Raw genomic sequence first — 26678 nt, forward strand, 5'->3', positions numbered from 1 at the left:
TGACTCCAGATTCACTGCAATGTGATTGACTCTCAACTGGCCACTGACATGGCTCAGCACAACAGTCGCTTGTCACAGGCGGCTCACCACCACCTTCTCCATGGCAATTAGGGATGGGCAATAAATGCAGTCTTTTCCAGCGAAGCCCACATCCCAAGAATGGATGATAAAAATGATTTATTAAGTGTCATCATGATTTTAAAAGCTTCCTAATGATTTATTGATGGTCATAATAATTTATGAAGGGTTAGAAAGATCTGTAAAGTGCTGTAATGATGGAAAGCCTTATAAAGGATTATAATGATGAATAAAGTCCTGGTGGCGGGCCTTCTCCTCCCCCGGCTAGGCTGTTCGGGCACCTGTGGGCCGGGCCAAGCCGCCCGCTCTCGTGGAAACCGGAACTCCAGCTGCTGCTGCCCTGAAGAAGCCCACCTGCCTCCCACCGCCAGGGCAAGGTCCCAAGAGACAGCCGCCATCTTTGTGCGGCGTCCGAGAGCCGCAATCTTTGTGTGGGGCCCCAGAGCTGCCATCTTTGTTCCGAGACCCCAGAGCCATAATTTTTGCGTGGGGCCCCAGAGCCGCCAACATTGTGCAGGGACCCCAGTACCGCCATCTTTGTACTGGGCCCCAGAGCCGGCATCTGTGTGCGGGACCCCAGTGCTGCCATCTTTGTGCTGGTCCCCAGAGCTACCACATTTGTGCAGGACCGCAGAGCCGCCATTTTTGTGCTGGGCCCCAGAGCTGCCATCTTTGTGCTGGGCCCCAAAGCCGTCATCTTTGTGCGTGGCACCAGAGCCGCCATCTTTGTGCGGGGTGCCACAATATCTGGCCCAGGGAACTTTCAACTCGCAGGCTGCAAAGAATCCGCTTCTTCTCATCCTTTAATGAATTTTACAATCAGAGTAAAGGGATATTTCCCCACATTCTTCAACTGCTCTCTGAACTTAGTTTCGGTCACGGCGTAAATCCCAGTGTTTGTGCAGCAACTCAGCAGCTGCAGCATGAATCCCAGTTCCTGTACATACTCATGTAGAAATACAGACTCATACTCCAAATACCACACACGGCTCCATATAGAGTACACCATAAATATTGCCCATAACAGGATGAAATTGCCGGAGATAACAAGCAGTAAAATGATGGATTTCCTGCGGCTCTCCATCTCTGGGTCTCTGGGACTCGCCCCACTGCTGGGACCCCGGAGTCTCCTGCGGGCTCTGCTGGACACTAAAATGTGTTTGACGGTGACAGCATTGAGCAGCAGAATCACAACAAATGGGACACACGGGGTGAGAATATAATGAAGGAGCTCGATTGCTCCCCAGAACCGTGACAACTGAACATCCATTGTGACATAACAAAACCAGGGGCTGTTCACAAGCAAATACGGACCTGTGAACATAAAATACCAGGTGATGTTCTTTAAACCGCTCAGCACAGCCACTGTTCCCAGAACCACAGCTGCCGTTTTCTCGGTGCAATATTTAGTTTTCAGCTTCTGGCAACAAATGGCCACAAATCGATCAAAGGTGAAAGTGACGGTGAACCAGACAGAACAGTCTGTGGCTGCGAACAGCAGGACGGCGTGGATATTACACACGGGAATGGAATACACAAAACCAAACTTTTCCCAATAAACAATCGGAATATGCCTCAATATCAGTTCGAGGATAACGACCAGTGGATCCGCCGTTGCCATGGCCACCAGGTAACGAGTGACACATTTGGAGAGACCGCACTTCCCCCGAGACAGGATCACAATCGTCACTAAGTTCACTGTGAGGAAGGGAAATGAACAGGTAAATTATACATCAGGCTGGGAGCAAGAGCAGCAGTTTGATGGAATTCGGGAAGGAATCTGCAACTCTTTTAATTCTATTGCCTGTGGAACTGAATACAGGATTTATTGTGTGGATAACCGGGAATACATTGTGGAATCAATAAATTAAATTGGAATGACTACCACATGAAAATAACAGATGTTTGATCAATGAGGGATTAAATGATCAATCTACCTTGAGCCCAACAGACAAAAGCACCGCCCGAGGTAACAGGGACACAAACGACCAGAACCTCTCAGGAAGACTTCGTGTCTCGGGATCAGTCAGCATTTGGAGCGGAGATGTTCGCTTACATGCCCCTGTGTTAGGGAGAGGGAAATCCCACTTGGATTCCTGCTCCTGTTGAGAATATCCATTCTATTTTGAACTGAAAATGAATACAACAGCAAAATACAGAAACTGCAACCTTGGCATGCAATAATTACAGGCAATTGTATGTAAAATGTATGGATGTAATATGACAATGCTGAGATAATAAATACAAGTGCACTGCAGTTATAAAAATAACTGGGCTATCAGAAGTATTTTGAAGATTGAGTTTTCCACATTTCTGTTGAAATACTCAAAACGTCGCTCAATGAAAGGAAGATTTTCCAAATAACATTGCAAATTTCATCAATAAGAATGGACTCTGAATTAAAGTCAATAGTGATGATTGACCAGGTAATGTCCCAATAAATGCATTTATCAGCATCGAAATCAGACGATTTATCCCACAGACAACATGTCGCCGACTGCTGTGTAAAGTATCTGAACACAAATAGAAGAGATTTATTCTTGTATTTTTCACCTGTTGTTTCCATCTTGTGTAGAGAATATTAGACGAGAAGATATCAAAGGGTTTTCTTATCATCATTACTTCAGTTACAATCAGCGACGATTGTTTATCCTGAAGTATAGCAGGAGGCAATAGAGAATCACTCTGGGTCTCTCTGACTGATCTACTGAACTGTGACAGACGGGCAAGGGAGCTAATTGTGAATTCAAAACAAAGATTGGAAATAAATGTATTCAAATCTGGCTGAATGAACGTCGTGTGAGAATGTAAATTATCCTTGAATTCCTAGTTTAACCATCAGAAGCAGTGCCACAAATGCAGAACTGGAGAGGGTGGGAAAGGAGACACTGACTGGAACTGAATGATTAGCGGATATTTCAGACAATTGAAGATGTGGATGTGATCTGCCAGGGTTTGTTCCTCTGACTCTAAGTAGCCATACTCAGCATCAGGTGAAAACCAAAGCAAAATAATGCAGATACTGAAATTCTCAAATGAGAGCAGAAAATGGTGGAAATACTCAGCGTGTTAAGCAGTATCTGTGGAGAGAGAGAGAAACAAAGTTAACGTTTCAGGTCGATGGCCTTTCGCCGTTCGGTGAAAAGTCTCCCAAACCAAGACAGCATTCTTCTGATCAGATACTAATGTTCAGTGTAGATAGCAAACTGAAATTCGTTAAATAAAGAGTCACCGCCAATAAATTTGCTGGAGTTCAATACAGAACTTTTGAATCTTGGTAACACGATATCTCCTTCAGAATCAATGGCTGACAGCAGCGTAGATGGGATGGGGAACAACAAAGAGACAAACACAGTGAAACATGCGGTGAATAAATCATTTGGTTAGCGCCTTCAGGGGGCGCTAGATGCTTAGCGCCTGTGCACGGCTATTATAGCGCCGCTCGTGAAATTGATCAGTCATTTTGCACGATCTCATGCCCCCACAGATCATGACATCAAGCAAGCATGCAACGCCCTGGACCAGATATTGAGTCACGTCCCCTGCCTTAGCGCTTGCTACAGTGATAGAGTGGATCGTTTTCAAGTCGGGTACGGGCTGAGAGAGAGTTATTTAATGGCGGCCGTTTATCCCTTTTATTTTCCGCAAAATATTTGCTACATGCAGGTTGAGTGGGAGAGAGACGTCTGGAGGGATTCGGCGCTGACCGAAGGAGTTTCGCGTCCTCAGCACCACTTTCCAGGTTCGATGGGGACTGCACTAAATCGGGGCATCGTCATCATCCAGCTTCACCTTCGGAGGGAGTAGATGAGGAGACAGAGAGTGGCAAACATGGCCAGTAGGAGGAAGGCTATCAGGCCTTTGCACAGGAGACCTCACTCTCCCAGGGTATTCAGGGAGTAATTCTCCTCCTATATCCATTTGTCTGAGGAGCAGTGTTTCCAAAGGCCGTGCTTCAGCGAGGAGCTGGTCACTGAGATCTGCCGCCTCCTGCAACAAGATCTGCAGCCTCAGCTCAGGACCAGGACATCTCCGTCGGTGGCTGTGAAGGTGACAGTGGCTCTGAATTTCTAAGACAACGGTTCCTTTCAGGCTTCTACTGGGGACATAGCAAATATCTCCCAGTTTGCTTTTCATTTTTGCATCCAGGAGGTGACAAAGTCTTTGTAGAAGTGGAGACGCCAGTAGCTCTCTGCCCATGATCCAGGACAAAGAGCGTGAATATGGCTTTGCGAGGATAGTGGGCTTCCCCATGGTTTAGGGTGCCATTGAATGCAGGCATGTGGCATTGTGGGCTCCTCATAAGAATGCAGAGGTCTTCTGAAACCACAAGGGCTGCCACTCTCTGAATTTCCAGTTGGCCTGTGACCACAGACAGCTCATATTCGCCGTCAATGCCCGCTATCCTGGCAGCAGCCATGATACTTATATCCTGCGCCAGTCTGGTGTCCCAGATTTCTTCCAAGCACCGTGTCAACCTAGTGGATGGCTCCTCGTGGACACGGGTTATCCACTCGGCACCTGGCTGATGACACCGCTCTGTAACCCCAACACCCCTGTCGAGCTGTAATACAATGAGAGCCGTAACGCCACCAGGATCCTCATAGAGCAGACGGTCAGCGTCTTGAAACAATGGTTCTGGTGTCTGGACCACTCAGGAGGAGCCCTGCAGTACTCGCCCGAGCGAGTCTCCCTCTTCATTGTTGTGTGCTGCATGCTTCATAACATTGCAATCATGAGGGCCCAGCTATTGCCACCAGGGATTGGTGTACCACCTGAGGAGGAGGAGGAAGAGGGAGAGGAGGAGGAGGAGGCTGAAGAGGAAGATCAGCAGCACCAACGTGGGAGGGAGGCGAACAATTTGGCCACTGCAAGGGCCGTCCCTGAACAGCTTATAAGACACCAATTCTAATACGTTACTGAGAAGCTGGCTTCTGGGATGAAGAAGCACATCAATGAAAGCATCCTGCAGCCCCTGTTGCCGGGCAAAGCTGCAATGAGTCAATTCATAAAAGATGTAAAGTAACAATAAAAAAATATTTTTACGTTACAAACTCTGTGTCATTTATTCAGGACAAAACAATTAGAAACAAACCCAACAAATCAAGAACTAACAAAACTCGTTCTCACAACATGGAGGTAAACAGCAAAACAATCAACAGATATAATAACAATAACCTCGAACTTTGCCCACAAACATTCCCCCGATTTATATACAGAGTGTTCTGTTGGGCCTTCGAGGGTGATTTCCATCCCCTGCGCACTTCCCCCCTACTCACCCTACTGCTCCTCTTAATGTGGCCACAGTGGCTGCAGCAAGGCTGGTGGAAGGCTGCTGAATGTTGGTTCCAGACATTGCCTGGAAGGACGCTCTTGATTAGATCTGTGCCTGGAGGGCTCGGCTGTAGACTGCACCAACATTGCATGGGCGGCAGCAGTCTGGGCTGGCTGTTTTGCAGGTCATGCCAAGTGCAATGTGGAAGTGACAGTGCTGCGAGCAGGAATGCTGTAATCCTGAGAGAGGACAGCATCTTCCTGCTCGACCGACATGCTGCCACTCCCCCGGGGTAGAACCTTAGCATCTGGAGCAATCTGCTCGAGCAAAGATTGCAAGCCTGCTGTGGTACTGAGAGATTCCCGGGGGACTCTGAGCGACCCAGCAAGGATGGCAGCAGTCAGTGCTTTAGTGTCATCAATATGAGATTGCATCAGAGCAGTCTGAGACTGGATGGCACCAGCCAATGACACAATTGCATCTGTAAGACATTGTGTTGCTTCGGCCTGTGCTGCAATGAATCCAGCCTCCTCACCCATTACACATGGCTCTGTTTCACCAGAGTCTGCTGCCATTGAATCATTCACTGCAGTGAGGCAAGGATGGGTTCGAGGGTTTGCGCATGGATGACAGCTGTATTAGCGGCAGACAACTGCCACGCTCCTGGACAATGAATCCATGCTGTCGGACACCCTTGCCATTGCACACACTAACTCAGTCTGCATACACAAGACCTGGGTATTCATGGCCGCAATGTCGAGGTCCTCATCCGAGTCCTGTGCAGCAGAACGCGGGTGCCTACTCACCCTCTGGGTAGATGGCCCCTGAGCTTCCCACCCCTATGGCATTGCTGCAGCCCACTGGGTGCAGGAGCTTCTCTTTCATCAGACACTAACATCCTGCTCCCTTCCAGGGAAGGCGTGGCCCCAGTGTCTGGTGTGTCACCCTCGGGAGACACAGGCAGTGAAGCTCCAGCTTGCTCTTCCTCCTCGTCTGCTGCGTCACTGCCACTGGCAGGCTGAGGGACAGACTGGTCAGCTGATGTGCCGTCCTGCTTTCACATAGCGAACAAAGTGTGGCTTTAGCGTGAGGTGGGGGGCAGGAAGGGAGGAAGCACTGGAGACAGTTAGTTGGATTGAAAGTGTAAAAGGCTTGCGCTGTGAGGGGGATGTGGTATGAGAGAAGAGAGAAAGCTGAAGAACATACCATTGCTGTCCCAAGGGGGTCGACCAATCCAGTGGCCAAGGCACCTGGGAACTGGCTGACAACGATCCTTTGCATTCTGTCCTCCAACTCAGTCAGGGGGTGTAAGTCCGCCTGTTCTCCTCCAGTGCGTTGCTGCTCCTGTCTGTTATGAGGGAGCTCGGCCTCCAAGAAAATGAACAGCGTAAGAGGGAGTCCCCAGGCATGTGTTTGGCAGATGTGTCGACCGTATTTGAATAGCCATTATTGTGTGCAGCCATGTGTTTGGCAGATGTGCCTGCCATAGTTGACTAGCGATTATTTTGTGCAGGCACTTGTTCGTCAGATGTGCCTACCATAGTTGAATAGCTGTTATTTTGTGCAGCCATGCATTTGGCAAATGTGGCTAGCATAGTTAAATAGCCGTTATTATTTGCAGCCAGGTTTTTGGCAGATGTGCCTAGCACGATTGAATTGGCATAAGAACATAATAAGAAGTAGGAGCAGGAGTAGGCCATACGGACCCTCGGGCCTGCTCCGCCATTCAATAGGATCATGGCTGATCCGAACCTAGACGCAAGTCCACTTCCCTGGCCGCTCCCCGTAACCCATAAAGCCCTTATCAGCTAGGAAACTGTCCATCTCTGTTTTAAATTTATTTAATGTCGCAGCTTCCACAGCTCTCTGACGTAGCAAATTCCATACATTTACTACCCTCTGAGTGAAGAAGTTTCTCCTCATCTCAGCTTTGAAAGGGCAACCCCTTATTCTAAGATTAAGCCCACTAGTTCTAGTCTCACCCATCAGTGGGAACATCCTCCCCACATCCACCCAATCAAGCCCCCTCACAATCTTATATGTTTTCATAAGATCGCCTCTCAGTCTTCTGAATTCCAATGAGTAGTGGCCCAACCTACTCAACCTTTTCTCATAAGTCAGCCCCCTCATCTCCGGAATCAACTGAGTGAACATTCTCTGAACTGCCTCGAGAGCAATTATATATTTTCTTAAATATGGAAATCTAAATTCCAGGTGTGGCCTCACCAGTACCCTGTATAACTGTAGCAAGATTCTCTGTTTTATACTCCATCCCCCTTGCAATAAAAGCCAAGATTCCATTGGCTTTCCTGATCACCTGCTGCACCTGCATACTAACCTTCTGTGTTTCATGCACCAGGACACCCAGTTCCCTTTGTACTGTAGCACTTTGCAGTTTCTCTCCATTTAGAAAGTAACTTGCTCTTTCATTTTTTCTGCCAAAGTGCATAACCTCACACTTTCCAACATTATATTCCATATGCCAAATTTCTGCCCACTCACTTAGCCTGTCATTATTGTGGGCAGCCATGTGTTTGGCAGATGTGCCTACCATAGTTGAATAACCGTTGCTGTGTGCAGCCATGTGTTTGGCAGATGTGCCTGCCAGATTTGAATACCCGTTATTTTGTGCAAGGTGTGGGATGTGCATGTGTATTTTATGGGATGGCCATAGGTCTTGGATGAGTGATGGGTATTTGTGTTTGTAAACCCTTTGGGGACAGAGTGTAGTTGCGATGGAGGGATGTAGAGGTATTGAAAAGCAGGTTCTCACCCTGATCACATGAGTGATCGTTGAAATTCTTCCGACATTGGGTGTGGGTCCTTGGCATCAGGCTCCCCGCAGTGACATGCTGACCCACCTCCATCCGCACCCTTCTAAACTCCCGTGGCAATAGCCTCCTGCCACTCTCAGGGAACAGCACTGCCCACCGCTGTTCAACAGCCCCAACCAGAGCCACCAATGCCTCCTCACTGCAGTGCCCAGCTCTTTCTCTGGGCCTCTCCATTATTTAGAATTAATAACTGGACATATATCCTTACTATGAACACCAACAGCAGTGAGGAAGGAATAGTACATATTTTGTACATCATAACATATTCCTAATATCCAACACACCATCCCAATCCATGCCTTCCCTTCTGTGAGTGTCTGGTGGTCTTTGTGCTGGGGGCAGCGCGCTGACTGTGTGAGGTGACACAGTGAAGGGAGCTCCTTATTTAGAGCAGAGGGAAATCCCAGAGTGACATCACTAGGCCTCACTGTAACTGGCATTAATTACAGTCATTGAACAAACAGACTCATTGAGCCATTGTCATCACAACGCTTTACTGCAACACAATCTAGCTCACCTTATTGTACAGTTTTAAATTAAATGTGAGCAAATATGCAATATTTCACCCGCCCATAAACATCAAAACATAAGAATTCGGAGAAGGAGCCCTTCATGAATTATATCATGGCTGATCTTCGACCTCAAATCCACATTCCCCCCACACCCACCCCATCCTCATATTACTTGATTCCTGTAGAGTCCAAAACAACTGAGGACAGAACAGAGAAGTGAGTTTCTCTTCCTGTATTGAACTAAAGCTGAGAACAAAAGACGAGAAAAGTACAGAAATAGGAAGGAATAATGCGTCAGCTGTGGCTCAGTGGGTAGCACTCTCTAGGTGAGAGGGGCTAGGAGTGAGCCAGGTGAGACTGGTTGCATAATTGCAGCTGGGTGTTGGAGGAAGTTTTGTAAAAAGTTGTTGGAAGGTTTTGGGGTGTTGTTTTCAGGTTTTAGGGCCTTTTTGTCCCACAAAAAACAACCAGATGGCTGCCTGGGGGTCCGGAGTGCCGGGCCCCTCAGAGGACAATATTCCTGAGAGGAATTTTATTAGGGAAGAAACTGTGGTGGGAACCGGAATAAAAGGCCCAAAGATTTGGGTCGGGGCCTCAGGATGTTTGCTAAAGAAAATACGGTGGTGCTGCAATGTGAATATAAGAAGATTCGAGCCTGGGATATAATCCATGCGGTTCATGACGACTGTGGTGAGGGAAGCAAATGTGGGATTTGAGGTGACGGTCAGTGGCCGTGAGGAGGTGGAAACACTGCTGCTCAATCTAAAAGCTGGGGAGAAATTATTGGAGGTGACTCTGTTATATTCAGAGGAGGTGGTGGTTTCATTTTTGAACTTGCCTGTGTACATCGAGGAAGAAGTGCTGAGCAAAAAGTTGGAGTCGTCGGACGTTAAAATCTGTTCCGAAATAAAGTGGAGGTACTATCTGGGAACACGGGTAGCAGACGGAACCCGATATACAAAGGTGCGGTTCCCAGAGGGTGTGAGGTGTTTGCCTTGCAGTATGAAGTTCGAGACACTGGAAGGAGTACAGTACTTTCGTGTGCTGCACGATAACTAAGTAAAGGTGTGTTACTATTGTCTGGGACATGAACATCTCGTAAGAAACTGTCCTGATTTGTATTGTTACTATTGCGGTGATTCAGGACATATCACACGGAGCTGCAAGGCGGAGAGCAGTGGGGTGTGTCGTAAAGACCCTGCCCGCTGTGAGTGTGTGGCAGAAGGGAGCGAAATGAGTGATGAGGAGATGGGAGAAGGAGCAGGAGAGGAGTGTGGAACGGCCGGAGGTGCGTTGCAGTCGGAGGACACAGCCAGTAAAATGAAGCAAAAAGGAGCACAGGAAGAGGCAGAGGAGCGGAGATCGAGATGGAGATGGCGGAAAACACGGCGAGTGCTATGGAGGGGAATAAAGACAGCAGCGGCAGCAAGGGTCGAGTGCAGACTCCAGCCTTAGTGCAGTTCGGCTCCCCCTGGGGAGTCTGGTGGCTGTGGTGGAAGAGGAGGCAGGAGCAGGGTGTGTGTTGGAAGTGAGTGCTCCAGGGAAAGGCGGGGAGTCGGATATTTTGGTGAGCGGGAGGGGGCAGGGCGGGGAGAGGGTGCAAGAGGCAGGAGCCTTAAAGGGACAGCAGAATGGGATCAGCGAGATAGTGACGACAGAAGGGAACAATATAGGTGCACCATTGTCCCATGGAGTGAGGGAACAAGGTGCAAGGGTCAGAGGTAGAGATGTGGTCGAAGGGGGCAGCACAGTGGGAGAAACTGCGATAGCAGGAAGACTCTCTATGGGAGATGAAGTATCTGACGGGGAGCAGGATTATGTAACTGACAGGGAGCAGGCACAGGGGGTTGCAGAAGAGCTTGAGTGTGAGGAATTAGAGGGGGACAGAGACATGGAAGTCGGGGTTCGGGTGGCATCATGTGGAAAGGGAAAGGTTAGTGAGGGGCAGAAGGAGGGAGAAAGGGCAGCTCCTGGGTCCAAACTTAAGGCAAGGAAGAGGCTGAAACAGCAGGGAGGGCTCAAACAGGAGGGGAAAAAGAGCTGGAGGCTGCAGGAAAAAGCAACAGCTGCCCGAAAAGTTGAGAAGGAGCATGAGAGGAGGGAGGAGCCAGAGATTAAATGATGGGGAGATTATTGGGCATACTTCCCTTCTTTGGAGCCATGATTGCATTAGTCTCGATCAATGTGAACGGACTGAGGGGTGAGAAGAAATTGCAGCAGTTGTTGCAGGGTTTTAAAGGTACGGACTTGTTGTGTCTGCAATAAACCATTTGGGATGAGGATATTCTAGAAAGAGTTCAGAAGGTTTGGAAGGGAGAGGTGTTTGCAAGTTGTGCAAACAATAACCGTAGAGGGGTGGCTGTTTTGGTGAGTCCGTCCATAGAAGAGAACGTTGCCTTGGTGGACAAGGACACTGAGGGGAGATTTTTACGGCTAAGTGTAAAATTGGAGAGATTTAATTGCGATCTTTTTAATATCTATGCACCGAACGACCATTGCAAGCATCGCGAGTTTTTTCGGGGGTTATTCACTGAAGTGGCAGAGGTGGAAAATCCTTGTATAGTGGGGGATTTTAATGTATTTTTATCTTGGATGGGCATTTCAGCCCAGATGACCTTTAAAGAGGATAACTCCAGAGGGATGATTATAAAAATGGTGGCAAATTTAAATTTGAGAGAATTATGGAGGGACCGGAACCTCAAATAAAGGGAGTTCTCCAGAGCAGGTTGGGTGGGTGATGTTTTAAAACAGAGCCGAATGGATTTTGTATTAATGCGGGAAGGGTTAAGTTCGGAGGTGATGGAGATTTATTATAAAAAAGTATTTTTTAGTGATCACTCGGCTTTGGTTCTTAGAATTAGGAACAGCAGAGCTAAGATCGGTTCAGGGGCATGGATTTTAAACAATCAATACCTGAAGGAATGTGCTTATAAAGAAGGGATTATAAATAAAGTAAAGAATGCTCGAAAGGAACTTTTGCTCTTGAAAGAAAGAAGAGTTTGGTGGGACAATTTCAATTATCAGGTAAAAGTTTTTTGGTACATTATGGGAAAAAGAGGGCGGCAGCTAACCGGCATCGAGAAGAGAATATAAACAAAAGGTTTATGGATGTCTATAAAGCAGTTGACGGAGGAGATAAGGGAGCTGAGACTAAGTTCCGGGTGCTAAAGTAAGAGTGGGAATTATTGCAAGCTGAATAATGCAAGGGGGCCATTCTCTGTGCAAAGGCTAGAGATGCATTGGAGGGCGAAAGATGCACTAGATATTTTCTAGAGCAAGAGAAGCTGCGACAGAGATTATCGTTAATTGAGGGGTTGAAGGTTGGGGAGAAGATCATTCATGAAACTGAGGAGATTTTGGAGGAGGCTAACAGCTTTTATCAAGAGCTATATACAAAAGAAGACATTTCCAATTTGGAGATGGAGAAGGTTACTGCTTTTATTGAAAAGAGTTTAAAGGAGGATGAGAGAAGAATGTATGATAAAGAAGTAGGATTAGCGGAAATAAAAATAGCAATAAGTGGAATAAAGGGGGAGAAAAGCCCAGGGTCCGATGGGCTAAGTGCAGAATTTTATAAGGAATTTTTCGAGATTTTAAGTCATTTGCTCTTAAAAGTTTTTAAGGATATTACAATTGAGGGAAGCCTGGCCCCATCTATGAGGAGAAGTACCATAAGCTTAGCTTATATAAAAATAAAGGGGATAGACGGGATCTGAAGAATTGGAGGCCCATCACAATATTAAATGTAGGTTATAAGATCATGGAGAGGGTTATGGCAAACCGTTTGAAGGAGGTGTTACAAGAGATAATTTGGCCCTCTCAGTCCTATGGAGTAATTGGCCGGGACATCGCAGACTCTGTGGTCTCAATACGAGATGCGATAGAGCTCATGGAAGAGAGTGGGAGGGAGGCTTATGTATTAAAGATAGATCAAGAGAAAGCCTTTCATAGGGTTTCTCATGAGTTTTTATTGAAGGTTTTGGAAGCATTTGGTTTCAAGGAAAGTTTCATTCAGTGGAAACGGATTTTTTATTCAAACATATTTAGCTGTGTTAAATGTAATGGTTTTTTATCTAAGTATTTTCCGATACAGAGATCAGTGAGACAGGGTTGTCCCCTGTCCCCACTGCTGTACACATTGGTAGCAGAACCATTAGGTTGCATGACGCGAAAGAAACAAGGTGTAGTTGGGATTGTGGTACCCTGTTCCGGGCTGGTGTCGGTGATACACCAATATGCAGATGACACAAACTTAACATTGAGAAATGGGGAGTCAGTGAGGAAAGCTATGGAGGTAGTGGAGGAATATTTTCGAGCTTCAGGTGCCAGAGTGAATTATACTAAGTCCCAATGCCTGGTTGCAGGGAGGGGTAGGGGGGAATGGTTGGGGGAATGCCCCTTTAAGGTGGTGGAGGTTTTGGAAGTTCTGGGGGTGCATATGGGGTGCAAGAAAGACAGGGAAGAAGTGGATCGATTAAATTGGGAACCGAAGGTATTGAAAATTAAAAAGATTTTGGGAAGATGGGAAAGATGGTGGTTGAAAGTGCAAGAAAGAGCGACAGTGCTGTCTGCTCTCCTGCTATCTAAGCCATGGTACTTATTGACGGTGGAGGATATTCCTGAGTGGGCAGAAAAGTCCATCCGAGAGGCTGTGTGAGGTTTTTATAGGAAGGGAAACCAGCCTTGGTGGCTTACAATACCATCATTGGACGGAGCAATCAGGGAGGACTCAACTTCCCAGATATTGATTTGAAGAAATAATCCTTTAGAATCAAATGGGTGAAGAGATTTCTTCAGAAGTCAAATTCAAGTTTTTGGAAGAGTTGTTTTGAGCATTTTTTAAAACGAAGTGGGATAGGAAGGCAGGGGATATTGTATATGGAATACAATAATATGTTTATGAAATCGATTAAGCTTCTCCCTAGGTTTTATGAGGGGGTAGTAGAGACTTGGGCTCAACTTTTAAAAAGTGTGCAGTTTATGCCCAAGGGGGCTAAGGCATTTTTAGAACAGCCTTTATTTTTGACCAGGTGGGCCAACATCGAAGGAGAGGTTTTATTTAATCTAGCTTTTATAAAAGCTGGGATTATAATGGTGAAAGATGTATTATACGAGGTGTTTCCAGATTGGTTGCCGGAAAAGCAATAGAAATCATGTATGAGAAGATTGTGAGGGCAATGCCACAGGATTGGATGGAAGAAATAATTGCGGAAATCTCCAAAGGAAGTAAAATGCGTTCTGCTTTTCCAAGCTTTGTACTAGATAAAGTGAAGAGTTAGTCCAATTTGACAACTGTAATACTCGAGATTTCTATGAGGTATTCAGAGAATGGAGATTCAAGACACCTGCTGGTCAGGAGTTTTGGCAGAGTATATAGCCACAGCTGGACTTCAACAGGATTTGGAAGGGAGTGTGGGCGAATTTTAAATGCCCAGAATGGATTGAACTGGATTTCAAATTGGCTCATAACCGGATTTTTACCATGACGGTCTTGTGCAAGATTGGACGAGTGGAGGCGGCAACTTACCCAATGTGTGGGACACAGGATGAGACTCTGTCCAATTTACTGGTGTTATGTCCGCAGTTAAATGACTTTAAGTACTATGTTTGACAGTTGTGTGAAGCTTTTTTGCTGGGTGGGGACCGAACAGCGAGAATGGGAATCCCGTGGGACTCAATTTTGTGATGGGGATTGCAGGAGAGTCTGCCAGAATCTAGTTGACCGGCAATTAATTTAATGCTCAGTTTGGCTAGATTCGTGATTGTGCAAAGAAGGAATGCTCTGTTTTTTAAGGGGAGGAGAATCAATCTAAAAGTGTATTTTAATTATAAGCTAAAGGACCATTATAAGGCTCTGTGGATGTTTTATTCAGAAAGGAATTTAAGGACAGTAATTTACAACAAATGCTTAAAGTACAATCGATTAATATATGTTAAAGTTGACTAATTAAACTTTAGGTTTTGATGTCAAAATGTGGTGGCGGAATGGCTGTGCAGGGCGGTGGAATTGATTTGTATCATACAATGTAATGATCACGATGTTGTAAATGTTCTTAATGTTCAATAAAGTAATATAAAAAAAAAGTGGGTAGCACACACGTTTCTGACTCAGAAGGTTGTGATTTCAAGTTCCACTCCCGAGACTGGTAGCACATAAATCTAGGCTGACACTCTAGTAGAGGGCTGCACTTTCAGAGGTGCCGTCTTTTGAATCAGACGTTAAACAGAGGCCCTGTCTGCGCTCTCAGTGGACGTAAAAGGTCCCATGGCCAGTAATGCCTCCTTCCTTTTTAGGACACAAATGCACCAATCAAGAAAGTTCTCTTGAACACACTTCAGAAATGTGTCCCCCTCTCAGCCCTTTATACTATTACTATCCCAGTCTATATTAGGATAACTGAAGTCCCTCATTATTACTACTCTATATTTCTTCCACCTTTCTGTAATTTCCCTGCAAATTTGCTGCTTTTTATCCATCCCACTAGTTGGTGGACTATAGAATAAACCTAGTACTGTAATAGTACCTCTATTGTTTCTTAAATCTAACCAAATAAATTCAGTCCTTGATCCCTCCAAGTCTTCCTTTCTCTCCAGCATTGTAATATTTTCCTTAATCAATATCATTACCCCACCTCATTTCTTTCCCTTATCTTTCTGAAACATCTTATATCCAGGAATATTTAGTACCCACTCCTGCCCTCTTTAGAGCCAGGTCTCTATTATCGCAATGACACCACTTTCCTACGTGGTTATTTGCGCCTGCAGCTCACCAAGCTTTTTACCACACTTAGTGCCTGTACACACATGCACTCTAAACCTATCTGAAAGTGTGAGCTGTGGCTCAGTTAGTCGCCCACTAACCTGTCAGTCAGAATGTTGTGTGTTCAAGTCCCTCACCATGATAGCTGAGCCCATAATTCCAGACTGACACTCCAGTGTAGTATTGAGGGAGTGCTGCACTGTTGGAGTGCTGTATTGCCGATGAGAGGTTAAACCGAGGGCCAGTCTGCTCTCTCAGGTGGATGTAAAAGATCCCATTACACTAGTTCGATGAATGTTTATCCCTCAATCAACATAACAAAAACAGATTATCTGATTGTTATCACAGTGCTGTTTGTGGAAACTTGCTGTGCACAAATTGCTGTTGTGTTTCTCACATTGGCCCAGAAAATCGGGTTGCAACGTGTGAGTACGGACGGAGTACTTACGTGTGGACCCGATGGAAGTGCCGGTTTCTTGCATGCATTACGCATGCGCGGGAAACTGGCATTTCTGATCCTCTGAACGAAGGGGTTCAAAGGTCGAATGCGAGCACGCGATAGTCTGCGTGTGCACTTTGAACTTAGTTTTTTTTGCAGGTTTTCACGTGAGGTTAAGCCTGCAGGATTTACACATTTAAAAAGCAGGTGTAAGGCCTGCTTTTTACAATGTACGTGGTCAATTAATTAAAGTAAAACATTTTTTCCACAGGTTTATTATTTTAAATACTTTAACGCAAGGTAAGTTTATTTTTAGCCCCTTTTTTTATAAATAATTTTTTCCAAAAATTAAAGTTATTGTTTAAAATTGTTATTTAATGTAATTTATAGTTCATTTAAAAAGTATGATTTTAAAAAAAAATTATTTGAAGGTTAAGTACTGTTTTGGACCCTCAGCATTCATACGTTTTGACAGGTCTTTCTGTCAAGACTTATGAATGGAGCATTCCCTGCTCCTATTGGCTGCCCATGGCTCACCTGATCCCAGGGGACGCATCGCACTAACTACACCGCTGGGACACACAAACACAGTGCGCCGGCCTCTGCGGGAGGCCTCAGAGAGGGATTCCACACAGGCACAGAGTTCAACTGGCGGCACGCAAGTTAAGTGTAGGTCGGGGGCTTGCACTCGTGGGAAGCCCCCGACCCGAATTTCTGGGCCATCACAACAGTGACTACACTCCAAAAGTATTCTTTGGTTGTGAAGTGCTTTGAGACGTCGGGTGGTCGTGAAAGGCCTGAAAGAAAGCTATTTTAGACCTTAAAATAGCAAAATGCTGCGGATGCTGGAAATCTGAAATAACAACAGAAAATGCTGTAAACCCTCATGTCAGGCAACATTGTAGAAAGAGAAACAGAGTGAACGTTTCAAGTCGACGACCCTTCGTCAGAACTGGAAAAAGTTTGAGACGTAACAGGTTCTAAACAGGTGCAGAGGCAGGGGAAGGGGGCAGGGGAGGAAAGAACAAAAGGGACGGTCTGTGATATGGTGGGAGTCAGTACTGGGTAAATGTTGCAAATGGGGAAGGCAAAACAATCAACAGCTGCCATCTGGAAAAAGAGGGGCGGAGGGTATGATCTGAAATTCTTGAAATCAGTGTTGAGTCCAGAAGGCTGTTAAGTGCCTAATAGAAAGATGAGGTGCTGTTGTAAGAGGCAGAGGACAGAGAGGTCAGAGTGGGATGGTAAGCTTTACACATTAAGCCTCCACTCCACTCCCACTCTGACAGCAGTTCATTTCTCTATTGCCTGAAACTAGAACAAGAACAACATGTATGTAAAATTGAACTTACACAGAGAGCCAGGTCATGGTGTTTGAACGAGGGGAAGAATAATTAAAAGGAGCAAAGAGTTGATACCAAGGAATCAAAGGGAAATGTTAAATATATTAACAAATGTGAATACATTTTAAAGAAACCTTGATTTCTCGCATAGTCATACTAACAGAAGCATAACTAGCAGTCAATATGCCGAATTCTCCATCACCATCCCAGGCTGTTTCCTGTTCCACTGGCAGCACAGGCCCACCAGAGGTGGGGGCACAGTGTTATACAGTCACGTGGGCGAGATCCTGCGAGTCCTCAACATTGCCTAACGGCATGAGCAATGTAACTTCTTGTTGTTTACCACCTACCACCCTCCCTCAGCTGAAGAATCGGCACATCTTCATGCTGCACACCAGTTGATGGGAGCAACCAGAGCAGAAAGGGTACAAATTATACTCTAGGTCAGGAGGGGGGAAACTTCAATGTCCATCACCAAGAGTGGCACGGAAGTATCAGCATTAACCGAGCGCTGAAGAACACAGCTGCCAGACTGGGATTGCAGCAGGTAGTGGGAGAACCAGCATGGGAGAATACCTTATCCTGCCAGTACACCTGCCTGTACACTTCACACCTAATCTCAGCTGCCTTTTGTCTCCACGGGCCCATTACCATCTGATCTGGCTTCTAATATCTTTTATTGTCTCCTTTTCTTCTTTTGTTCGATCGCATCTTTGCCTTTGACCTTTTTATTTTCTTTCCAGTTTTGAAGAAGGGATTCAACCCGAAACGTTAACTCAAATTTCTCTCCACGGACGTTGCCTGACTTGCTGAGTTTTTCCAGCATTCTCTGTTGTTATATGCGAGAATAGACTGCTTGACATCGTCCTCCCCAACCTACCTATCACATATGTATCTGTCCATGACGACATTTGTAGAACTGAACACTGCACAATATTTGTGGAGAATAAGGCTCGCCTTCACCCTGAGACCACTCTCCAGCATATCATAAGTATATAAGAAATAGGAGCAGGAGTAGACCATTTGGCCCCTCGAGCCTGCTCTGCCATTAAATTAGATCATTGCTGTTCTGTTCCTGGGCTCAGTTCCATAGCCTGCTCCCCATAACGTTTCACTCCCTTATTGTTCAAATATCAGTCTATCTCCACCTTAAATATATTCAATGACTCAGCCTCCACAGCTCTCTGGGGCAGAAAATTCTACAGATTTACGACCCTCAAAGAAGAAATTCCTCCTCATCTCAGTTTTAAATGGGCGAAACCTTAACCTGAAACTTTGCCCCCTAGTTATATATGCCTCCAAGAGGGGAAGCATATTCTCTGCATCTACCTTGTCGATCCCCCTCACTGACTTATATGATTCAATAAGACCACCTCTCATTCTTCTAAACTCCAACTGTACGCAGTCCTCCAGGTGTGTTCTCACCAACACCCTGTAAAGTTGTAGCAGGACTTCCTTATTTTATACACCAACCCCCTTGCAGTAAAGGAAAACATTCCATTTGCATTCCTGATTACTTTCCGTACCAGCCTGCTAATTGTAATGTATATACCTTTAAGGGGGGAAATATCGTTTACAGCTCATGTATACTGCAGTACCGGCAGTGACCACACCTGTATATAGCACTGAGTAGTAATCTGTACAGATCAGTTCCCGTGTGAGCCACGATGAATAAACACCTGTTGTACCGTTCTCCTGCAGTCTGTGTCTTATTATACACAGACACAACATTGGCGATGAGGCAAGTTCGAACCTACCTGCAACTCTGCATCACCTCCCGGGGATTCGTTCCTGGAGATCAGTTGATTGGATTTCAAGGCCAGAGACTCGGGCGTCGACCACGGGCAACCGACAAGTCATCCAGCAGAGACTCGAGAATTGCGGGGGAGGCTGTCGAGAGCCAGGCTTGGCTTTCCAGTCGAGGTGGTCCAGCGAAATGGGCTGGCAACAGGTAGTGCGTGGACACTTCCCAGACAGCGGTGGTCTAGAGCCCGCCTGAGCAGCATAGCAAAGGGCCGAGCAGCATCGACGGGGGAGAGAGAGAGAGGTGAGAGTGCATAGGGTGCAGCCGGTGCTCAGGGGCCAAGCAGCGTCGAAGAGAGGGAGAGAGAGATGCACAGAAACCCGCGAGGCGCCGCCAATGCCACGAGGACAGCCGAGAGCGTCATTGGCAGCAGTGCAGGAGAAGCGTGAGAAACCTGCAGGGCGCTGCCATTGCCACGAGAACCGCCGGGAGCAGTTTTGGCAGCAGCGGGGGAGGAAGGAAAGCGTGGGAGACGCCATTTTAAGCCATTGGGAGACGCCATTTTAAACCACAACCAAAATGCCGAAGAGTGGCAGTATCACCGCATTTGACAATGAAGTCGAAGATTGAACTACATATTTCGAATGAACAGAGGTATACTGCAAGGCAAATGAGGTGTCAGATGACAAGAAAGCATCGGTATTGTTAAATTTAATGGATGCAAAGACGTATGGATTATTACGAAATATAGTAACCCCAACGGAGCCAATGAAAAAGAGTTTGGAAGGCATAGTAACGATACTACGGGAACATTTAAACCCCACACCGCTGCTGATAGCAGAAAGATTCAAGTTTCACAAATGGAACCAGCATAAGGATGAAAGCAACGCTGATTATTTAATAGAACTGCGCAAACTATCGAATCACTGCCTGTTTGGAGCGGGACTGACAGATACCTTAAGGGACACGTTTGCATGTGGGCTTCAAAGTGAAGGAACCCAGAAACGGCTTTTATCTGAAAACGACCTTACGCTGGAAAAGGCTTTCAGCTTTGCGGTATCATATGAAGCAGCAGTACGGGGCACTGCAGAGATACATCAGAGACTGCAAGAATATGGCACAAACAAAATGTCATATGGAACAAAGAAGTGCTATCGCTGCAGCAGAACAACACACGACTAGAATGATTGCTGGTTCAAAGACAAAGTGTGCAGATTGTGTGGAAAAGTAGGACACAAAGCAAGAGTATGCAGGTCGGAAAGAAAACTAGCAATAAGAAACCTACCAAAGAAAAGTACAAGAAGGTACATAAGATGACGGGGTATAGTTCAGACGAACAAAAGAGTGGTAACGACTCCAAAAGCAGGGAACTGAGTTGTCTGAAACTACATAATGTGATCACAACGGAGGATCACCGAACCATTTGGGTCTCTCTCAAGATAGCAGGAGTCCAGGTAAAGGTGGAATTGGACACAGGATTAGCCCTAACAGTCATAAACAGACGGGACTACGAGCGGCTATTCTCACACATACCCTTGAGAGACAAAAACATTATTTTGAAGACGTTCACGGGGCAAAATGTCTACCCTAAAGGAAAAATAAGGGTGACCGTTTTATATAACGGTAAGGAAACACCAAAACTAGACCTGTATGTATTGCAAGATGGAGAACCACCATTACTGGGACGTGAATGGATCCGGAAAATACAATTGGTTTGGCATTCCATACAGGCACTGAATGTGGCTGACAAAAAGGATGATGACGTCACACCTGGGCGATTGTCAAAGATCCTAACTGATGCGGAAGAAGTGTTCCAGCAAGGACTCAGAACATTAAAAGGCATGACAGCGTCGATTAAAATTGAAGAAAACGCAAGGCCAAAATATTTCAAGGGCAGACCGGTACCTTATGTGATCCGCCCAGCCGTCGAAGCAGAGCTGGAGAGTCTGGAACGTTCAGGTTTACTGTCCAAGGTAGACTGGAGCGAGTGGGCTACTCCCATCGTCCCTGTGATGAAAAAGTCGTTGAGCAGCACGCCCGGGGAACCAAGGAAGGTTCGCATCTTTGGGGACTTTAAGGTAACAGTGAACCCCATCCTTCACACCGTACAATATCCACTTCCGCGGATTGAAGATATTTTCACCTCGCTATCTGGAGGGAAACGCTTCACTAAGATTGTTCTGGCCCAGGCGTATCTGCAAATGGAGGTAGAAGAAGCATCAAAAAAATTACCTCACAATCAACACCCATAAAGGTCTCTACCAATACAACAGGCTGGTATTCGGGCTAGCATCAGCTCCGGCTATTTGGCATAGGGCAATGGAACAAGTCCTGCAAGGGATCCCAGGGACCCAGTGTTATTTGGACGGCATCCTGGTCACGGGCGAAAATGACATTGATCACCTTGCCAAACTGGAGCAGGTGCTCACCAGATGGCAGGAATATGGGCTCCGAGCTAACCGCCTCAAATGCGAGTTTTTTAGAAAACAGATCTCGTATTGTGGCCACGTTATCGATAAAGAGGGGTTACATAAGTCCCCAGAGAAGATTGAGGCAATAGTCAAGGCTCCAGCACCGGAAAATGTGTCACAACTGAGGTCGTTCCTCGGGCTGGTAAACTACTACCATAAGTTCTTGCCAAATTTGTGTACAATACTACAACGATTGAATATCCTACCGCAAACTGGGGTGCCATGGAAGTGGAGTGACGAATGTAGGCGAGCTTTCCAGAAGAGCAAAACACTAATCACATCGAAAGAGGTATTGGCCCATTATAACCCAGCATTACCAATTCGGTTGGCATGTGATGCGTCACCCTACGGCATTGGAGCGGTGCTGTCGCACAAATTCTCAGACGGATCAGAGAGGCCAATAGCCTTTGCATCATGATCACTAACCTCAGCCGAGCGTAACTATGCCCAGATTAACAGGGAGGCCCTCAGCCTAGTGTGGGGAGTGAAAAAGTTCAATCACTATCTGCACGGGCAGAAATTCACCTTGCTGTCTGATCACCAGCCTCTTGTCTCAATTTTTAATCCGAAGTAGGGCGTTCCAGTGATGACTGCAAAACGACTACAAAGATGGTCACTTTTTCTAGGGGTGCACCACAATGAGATTTTATATAAGGGTACGAAGCAGCATGGAAATGCTGGTGGGCTATCACGCCTGCCACTGCCTACTGCAGTGGAAGCACCAGCAGTGGATCCTGTCGAAATATTCCATTCAACTACAGTTGAAAACCTACCGGTAACTAACGCTTGTATCGAAAAGGAAACCCGAAATGACCTGACACTGTCTCGGGTATATGATTTGAGGGTGAACGGTGGTCAGCACATGGCGACTTCCTGTTGCCAGCATTCTCGACAAGGAGAGAACAGCTGTCAGTGTGCTGGGGGACCTTGATGTGTGGATCCCGAGTGGTAATTCCACCCAAGTTAAGGGATAGAGTGCTCAATGAGCTTCATGAGGGTCATCTCGGAGGGGTAAAAATGAAAAGACAGCCAGGGCTTATGTGTGGTGGCCGGGAATCGATAAACAAATCGAGGACCTGACCAAGAGCTGCTCAGGATGCCAGAAAGTCCAAAATGCACCACCACAGGCCCCTCTACACCCATGGGAGTGGCCCTCATCTCCACGGCAACGGGTGCATATTGATTTTGCTGGTCCATTCATGGACTCAATGTTTTTAATAGCCACGGATGCGCACTCGAAATGGCCTGAGGTCATCAAAATGTCCTCCACCACCACGGAGAAAACTATTGCACTCCTATGGGCCAATTTTGCCAGGAGCGGCTTGCCAGAACAGATTTGCTCCGACAACGGACCACAGTTTGTGTCCGAAGAGTTCCGGAGGTTCTTGAAAAAGAATGGGGTAGGGCATTACACATCCGCCCCGTATCATCCAGCCACAAATAGATTGGCTGAGAGGTTCGTACAAACCTTTAAGAAGGCAATAAAGGCTATGTACAATGACAACATTCTGCTGCAGCACAAGGTGGACAATTTCCTGTTCGCCTACCGGAATGCGACACATGCAGTCACCAGCCAAGCCCCAGCCATGATGTTCTTCAACCGAAGGTTAAGATATCGCCTGGATTTGCTCAGAATAAACGTACGAAGAGATGTTGAGAGTAAGCAATTCCAGCACATCCATGAGAAGCCAACAAGGAGCTTCAATGTAGGGCAACCAGGTTTGGCCCGTGACTACCGAACAGAAAAATGGCAGCCAGGAACGATATGCACACAGCAGGGCCCACTAATGTACACAGTGGACGTTTGGGAGAGCATCGTGAGACGCCATGCTGACCAGATCCTAGATTCACGGGAACAAGTTAACCCCATGCCTCGGCCACACGTATCCTGGTGATGAACCCGATGTACAGGCCGCATCTACCCCAGAAACAGTAGCATCGGAAGCTGATGAACCAACCGACGACAGGGGGCCAGAATCGCCTCTGCACCAAGAGCAAGACACTCGGGAAAGGCGCTATCCAGAAAGGATCAGGAAGCCTCCCCAAAGACTGAATATATAAATAGACTATTTTCAGCTAATGTTGGATGTTAAAAGTGTTAATTGTAATTAGTTTGATATTTCATTGTTAAATGAGTGTTATGGTACTGTTAATCTAAAAGGTGAGGAATTGTAATGTATATACCTTTAAGGGGAACTATCTTTTACAGCTTATGTATACTGCAGTACCGGCAGTGACCACACCTGTATATAGCACTGAGTAGTAATCTGTACAGATCAGTTCCCGTCTGAGCCACGTTGAGTAAACACCTGTTGTACCGTTCTCCTGCAGTCTGTGTCTTATTGTACACAGACACAACACTAATATTTCTGTTTCATGCACAAGGACCCCCAGGACCATCTGTGCTGCAACATTTTGTAATCTCTCTCCATTTAAATAATAATTTGCTGTTTTATTTTTCCTACCAAAGTGGATAACCTCACACTTTCCCAAATTATACTCCATCTGTCAAATATTTTCCCACTCACTCAGCCTGTCTATATCGCTTTCCAGACCCCTTATGTCCTCTTCACAACTTGCTTTCCCACCTATCTTTCTATCATCAGCAAATTTGGCTCTGACCGAGCAGTGATCCCTCATTACTGCTGGTCTGACAGTCATGCACTCCCTCAGTACTGCCCCTCTGACCCTGATGAACTCCCTCAGTACTGCCCCTCTGACAGTGATGCACTCCCTCAGTACTGCCCCTCTGACAGTGATGTTCTCCCTCTTTATGCCCCTCTGACAGTGCAGCGATCCCTCAGTTCTGCACTGCCGTGTTAGGCTAGATATATCTACTCAAGTCACTGGAGTGGGACTTGAAACCACAAGCTTCTGACTCAGAGCCGAGAGTGCTACAACCTGAGCCTACTGAATCTGCTTCCACCAGACTTTGAGTTCATTCCAGATCATAAAAACTCACTGCATGACCAAAGTTCTTCTCATCTGCTCCCTGTTTCTTTTACCAATTGGCTAAGAGACAGAAAGCATAGAGTTGCTTTTCAGACTCAGTCTACACTGGAGTTCCCCAGGGGTCGGTATTAGGACCATTGCTCCTTTCAAGTATATCAATGCCATGGACTTGGGTATACAGGACATAATTTTAAACTGGTAAATGTTAATAAACAGTGAGAAGGGTAGTAACAGACTTCAGGGCGACACAGACAGACTGGGAAAATGGGCAGGCGCATGCAGATACAATTTAATAAAGAGAAGGGTGAGGAGATACATGTAGTTAGGAAGCAAGAAGAGGGGCGATATAAATTAATCTGTACAATTTTAAAAGAGCTGTATGACCAGAGAGGCCCGGGGTGTACTTACACAAACCTTTGAAGGTGGCAGGACCAGTTGGAATGGTTGTTAATAAAGCATATGGAGACCTTGGCTTTACAAACAGAATCAGAGTAACAAAATTCAGGATGAAATGCGAACCTTTTATAAATCATTGGCTAGGCCCCATCTGGAAAATTGTGTCGAATTCTGAGCACTTTCTTGGGCAAGCATGACAAGGATTAGAGAAGGTGTTCAGGAGATTTACCAGAATGGTGCCAGGGATCTGGGACTTCAGTTACGTGGAGAGACTGGAGAAGCTGGGATTGTTCTTTTTACAGCAGCGAAGGTTAAGAATCATAGATTTATAGAATCATAGAAATTTATCACACTGAATGAGGACATTCGGCCTAACGTGCCTACGACGGTCGAAAAAGATCTATCCAGCCTAATCCCACTTCCCAGCTCTTGGTCAATAGCCCTGTAAATTAAAGCACTTCAAGTGCCTATCCAATTACGTTTTAAATGTGATGAGGGTTCTGCCTCCACCATCCTTTCAGGCAGTCAGTTCCAGACCCCCACCGCCCTCTCTGGGTGAAAACAGTTCTCCTCATCTCCACTCTAATCCTTCCACCTTATTACATTATATCTACGCCCCTGGTTATTGATTTCTCTGCCAAGGAAAATAGATGCTCCCTATACACTCTATCTCGGCTCCTCATTAAGGCAATTGGCAACAGAACCAGAGGAGAGATGAGGAGAATTTTCTTTACACAGTGAGTTGTTGTGATCTGGAATGCACTGACTGAGAACGCAGTGGAAACAGGTTCAATAGTCACTATTGAAAGGGAATTGGATAATTAGTTGAAGGCAAAATCTTTACAGGGCTCTGGCTAAACAGTAGGATTCATTAGATAGCTCTTTCAAAGAGATGGCTTGGAGAAGATAGGCCGAATGATTTCCTTCTGTGCTGTGCCATTCTATGATTCTATGAGCAGGAGGCACAGAGAGAGAGAGAAGAGGGGGACAAAGAGAAAGAGCGAAAAAGAGAAATACAAATAGAGACAGAAAGAGTGGGAGTGGTACAGAGGGAAAAAAATTACTTTAAATGAGGAATTGGATAAGTACATGAAGGGGAAAAATTTGCAGCACCATGGGAAAAGGGCAGGGGATTGGGAGGGGTGAGGTCCTGGTGGGATTTGAACACAAGGAGTAGAATATTAAGATTAAGGCTTTGCCGGATTGGGAGCAAATGTTGGTCAGCGAGCACAGGGGTGATGAATGAATTTGACATGATGTGTGTAGGATAAGGGCAGCAGAATTTTAAATGAGCTGTAGTTTATGGAGGATTGTAACTGGGAGGCTGGTCAGGCGAGCATTGGAATAGTCGAGTCTGGATTTAACAAAGGCACAAAGGTTGAGGGTTTATGCAGCAGAAGGATTAAGGCAGTGCAGAGACGGGTGATATTGTGGAGGTGACGGTAGGCAGGACTGCTGATTGCGAGAATTACCGATCTATTTTCTGGATACAACATTGACACCAACAGCCGCAAAGTGGGGAGAGTAAATTAACAGAGCAGTAATACAGCTAGCAAAGGTTTGCAGAGTTAATATTTGGATAAAGTGACTTACCAGGAACAACAACAGCAGCGAGGAGGGGAGAGTAAATGACAAGAATAGTAATGCAGTTAAACGTGATCTATAGGATTAACAGCTGGAGAGAGAGACTTACCAGGAACACCAACAGCAGCGAGGATGGGATAGAACAAGTGTTAAATAATCACAAGTGCACAGTAGAGTCGTTCCTCAAATGCCATTCTATCATAATAATTTGAAAGTGTGTCAAATACCCAATAGAAATCCCTGCCCATTGTTGTAACATTCCAATCTACTGTTCTCAGATTCCAACCCAT

General features: G+C 46.0%; 1 protein-coding gene across 1 annotated transcript; it reads right to left on the reverse strand.

The window, feature by feature from the left end:
- Nucleotides 1–874: 874 nt before the first annotated feature.
- On the reverse strand, nt 875–26678 carry LOC147091268 (putative G protein-coupled receptor 139). The gene is made up of 2 exons (XM_085976495.1): nt 26498–26678; nt 875–1776 (listed from the first exon to the last, which is right to left on the reverse strand). The coding sequence occupies exon 2, from the start codon at nt 1697–1699 to the stop codon at nt 875–877; it is 825 nt and encodes a 274-aa protein (XP_085832621.1). The 5' UTR covers nt 1700–1776; nt 26498–26678.

Source organism: Somniosus microcephalus, unplaced genomic scaffold (assembly GCF_052327205.1).
Source record: "Somniosus microcephalus isolate GS21.2 unplaced genomic scaffold, FLI_Smic_1.0 unresolved_chr3, whole genome shotgun sequence".
Taxonomy (NCBI): Eukaryota; Metazoa; Chordata; class Chondrichthyes; order Squaliformes; family Somniosidae; genus Somniosus; species Somniosus microcephalus.

Coding starts and splice junctions, on each gene's coding strand:
- LOC147091268 (XM_085976495.1), bottom strand. CDS start 1,699: ATGGCAACGGCGGATCCACTGGTCGTTATCCTCGAACTGATATTGAGG.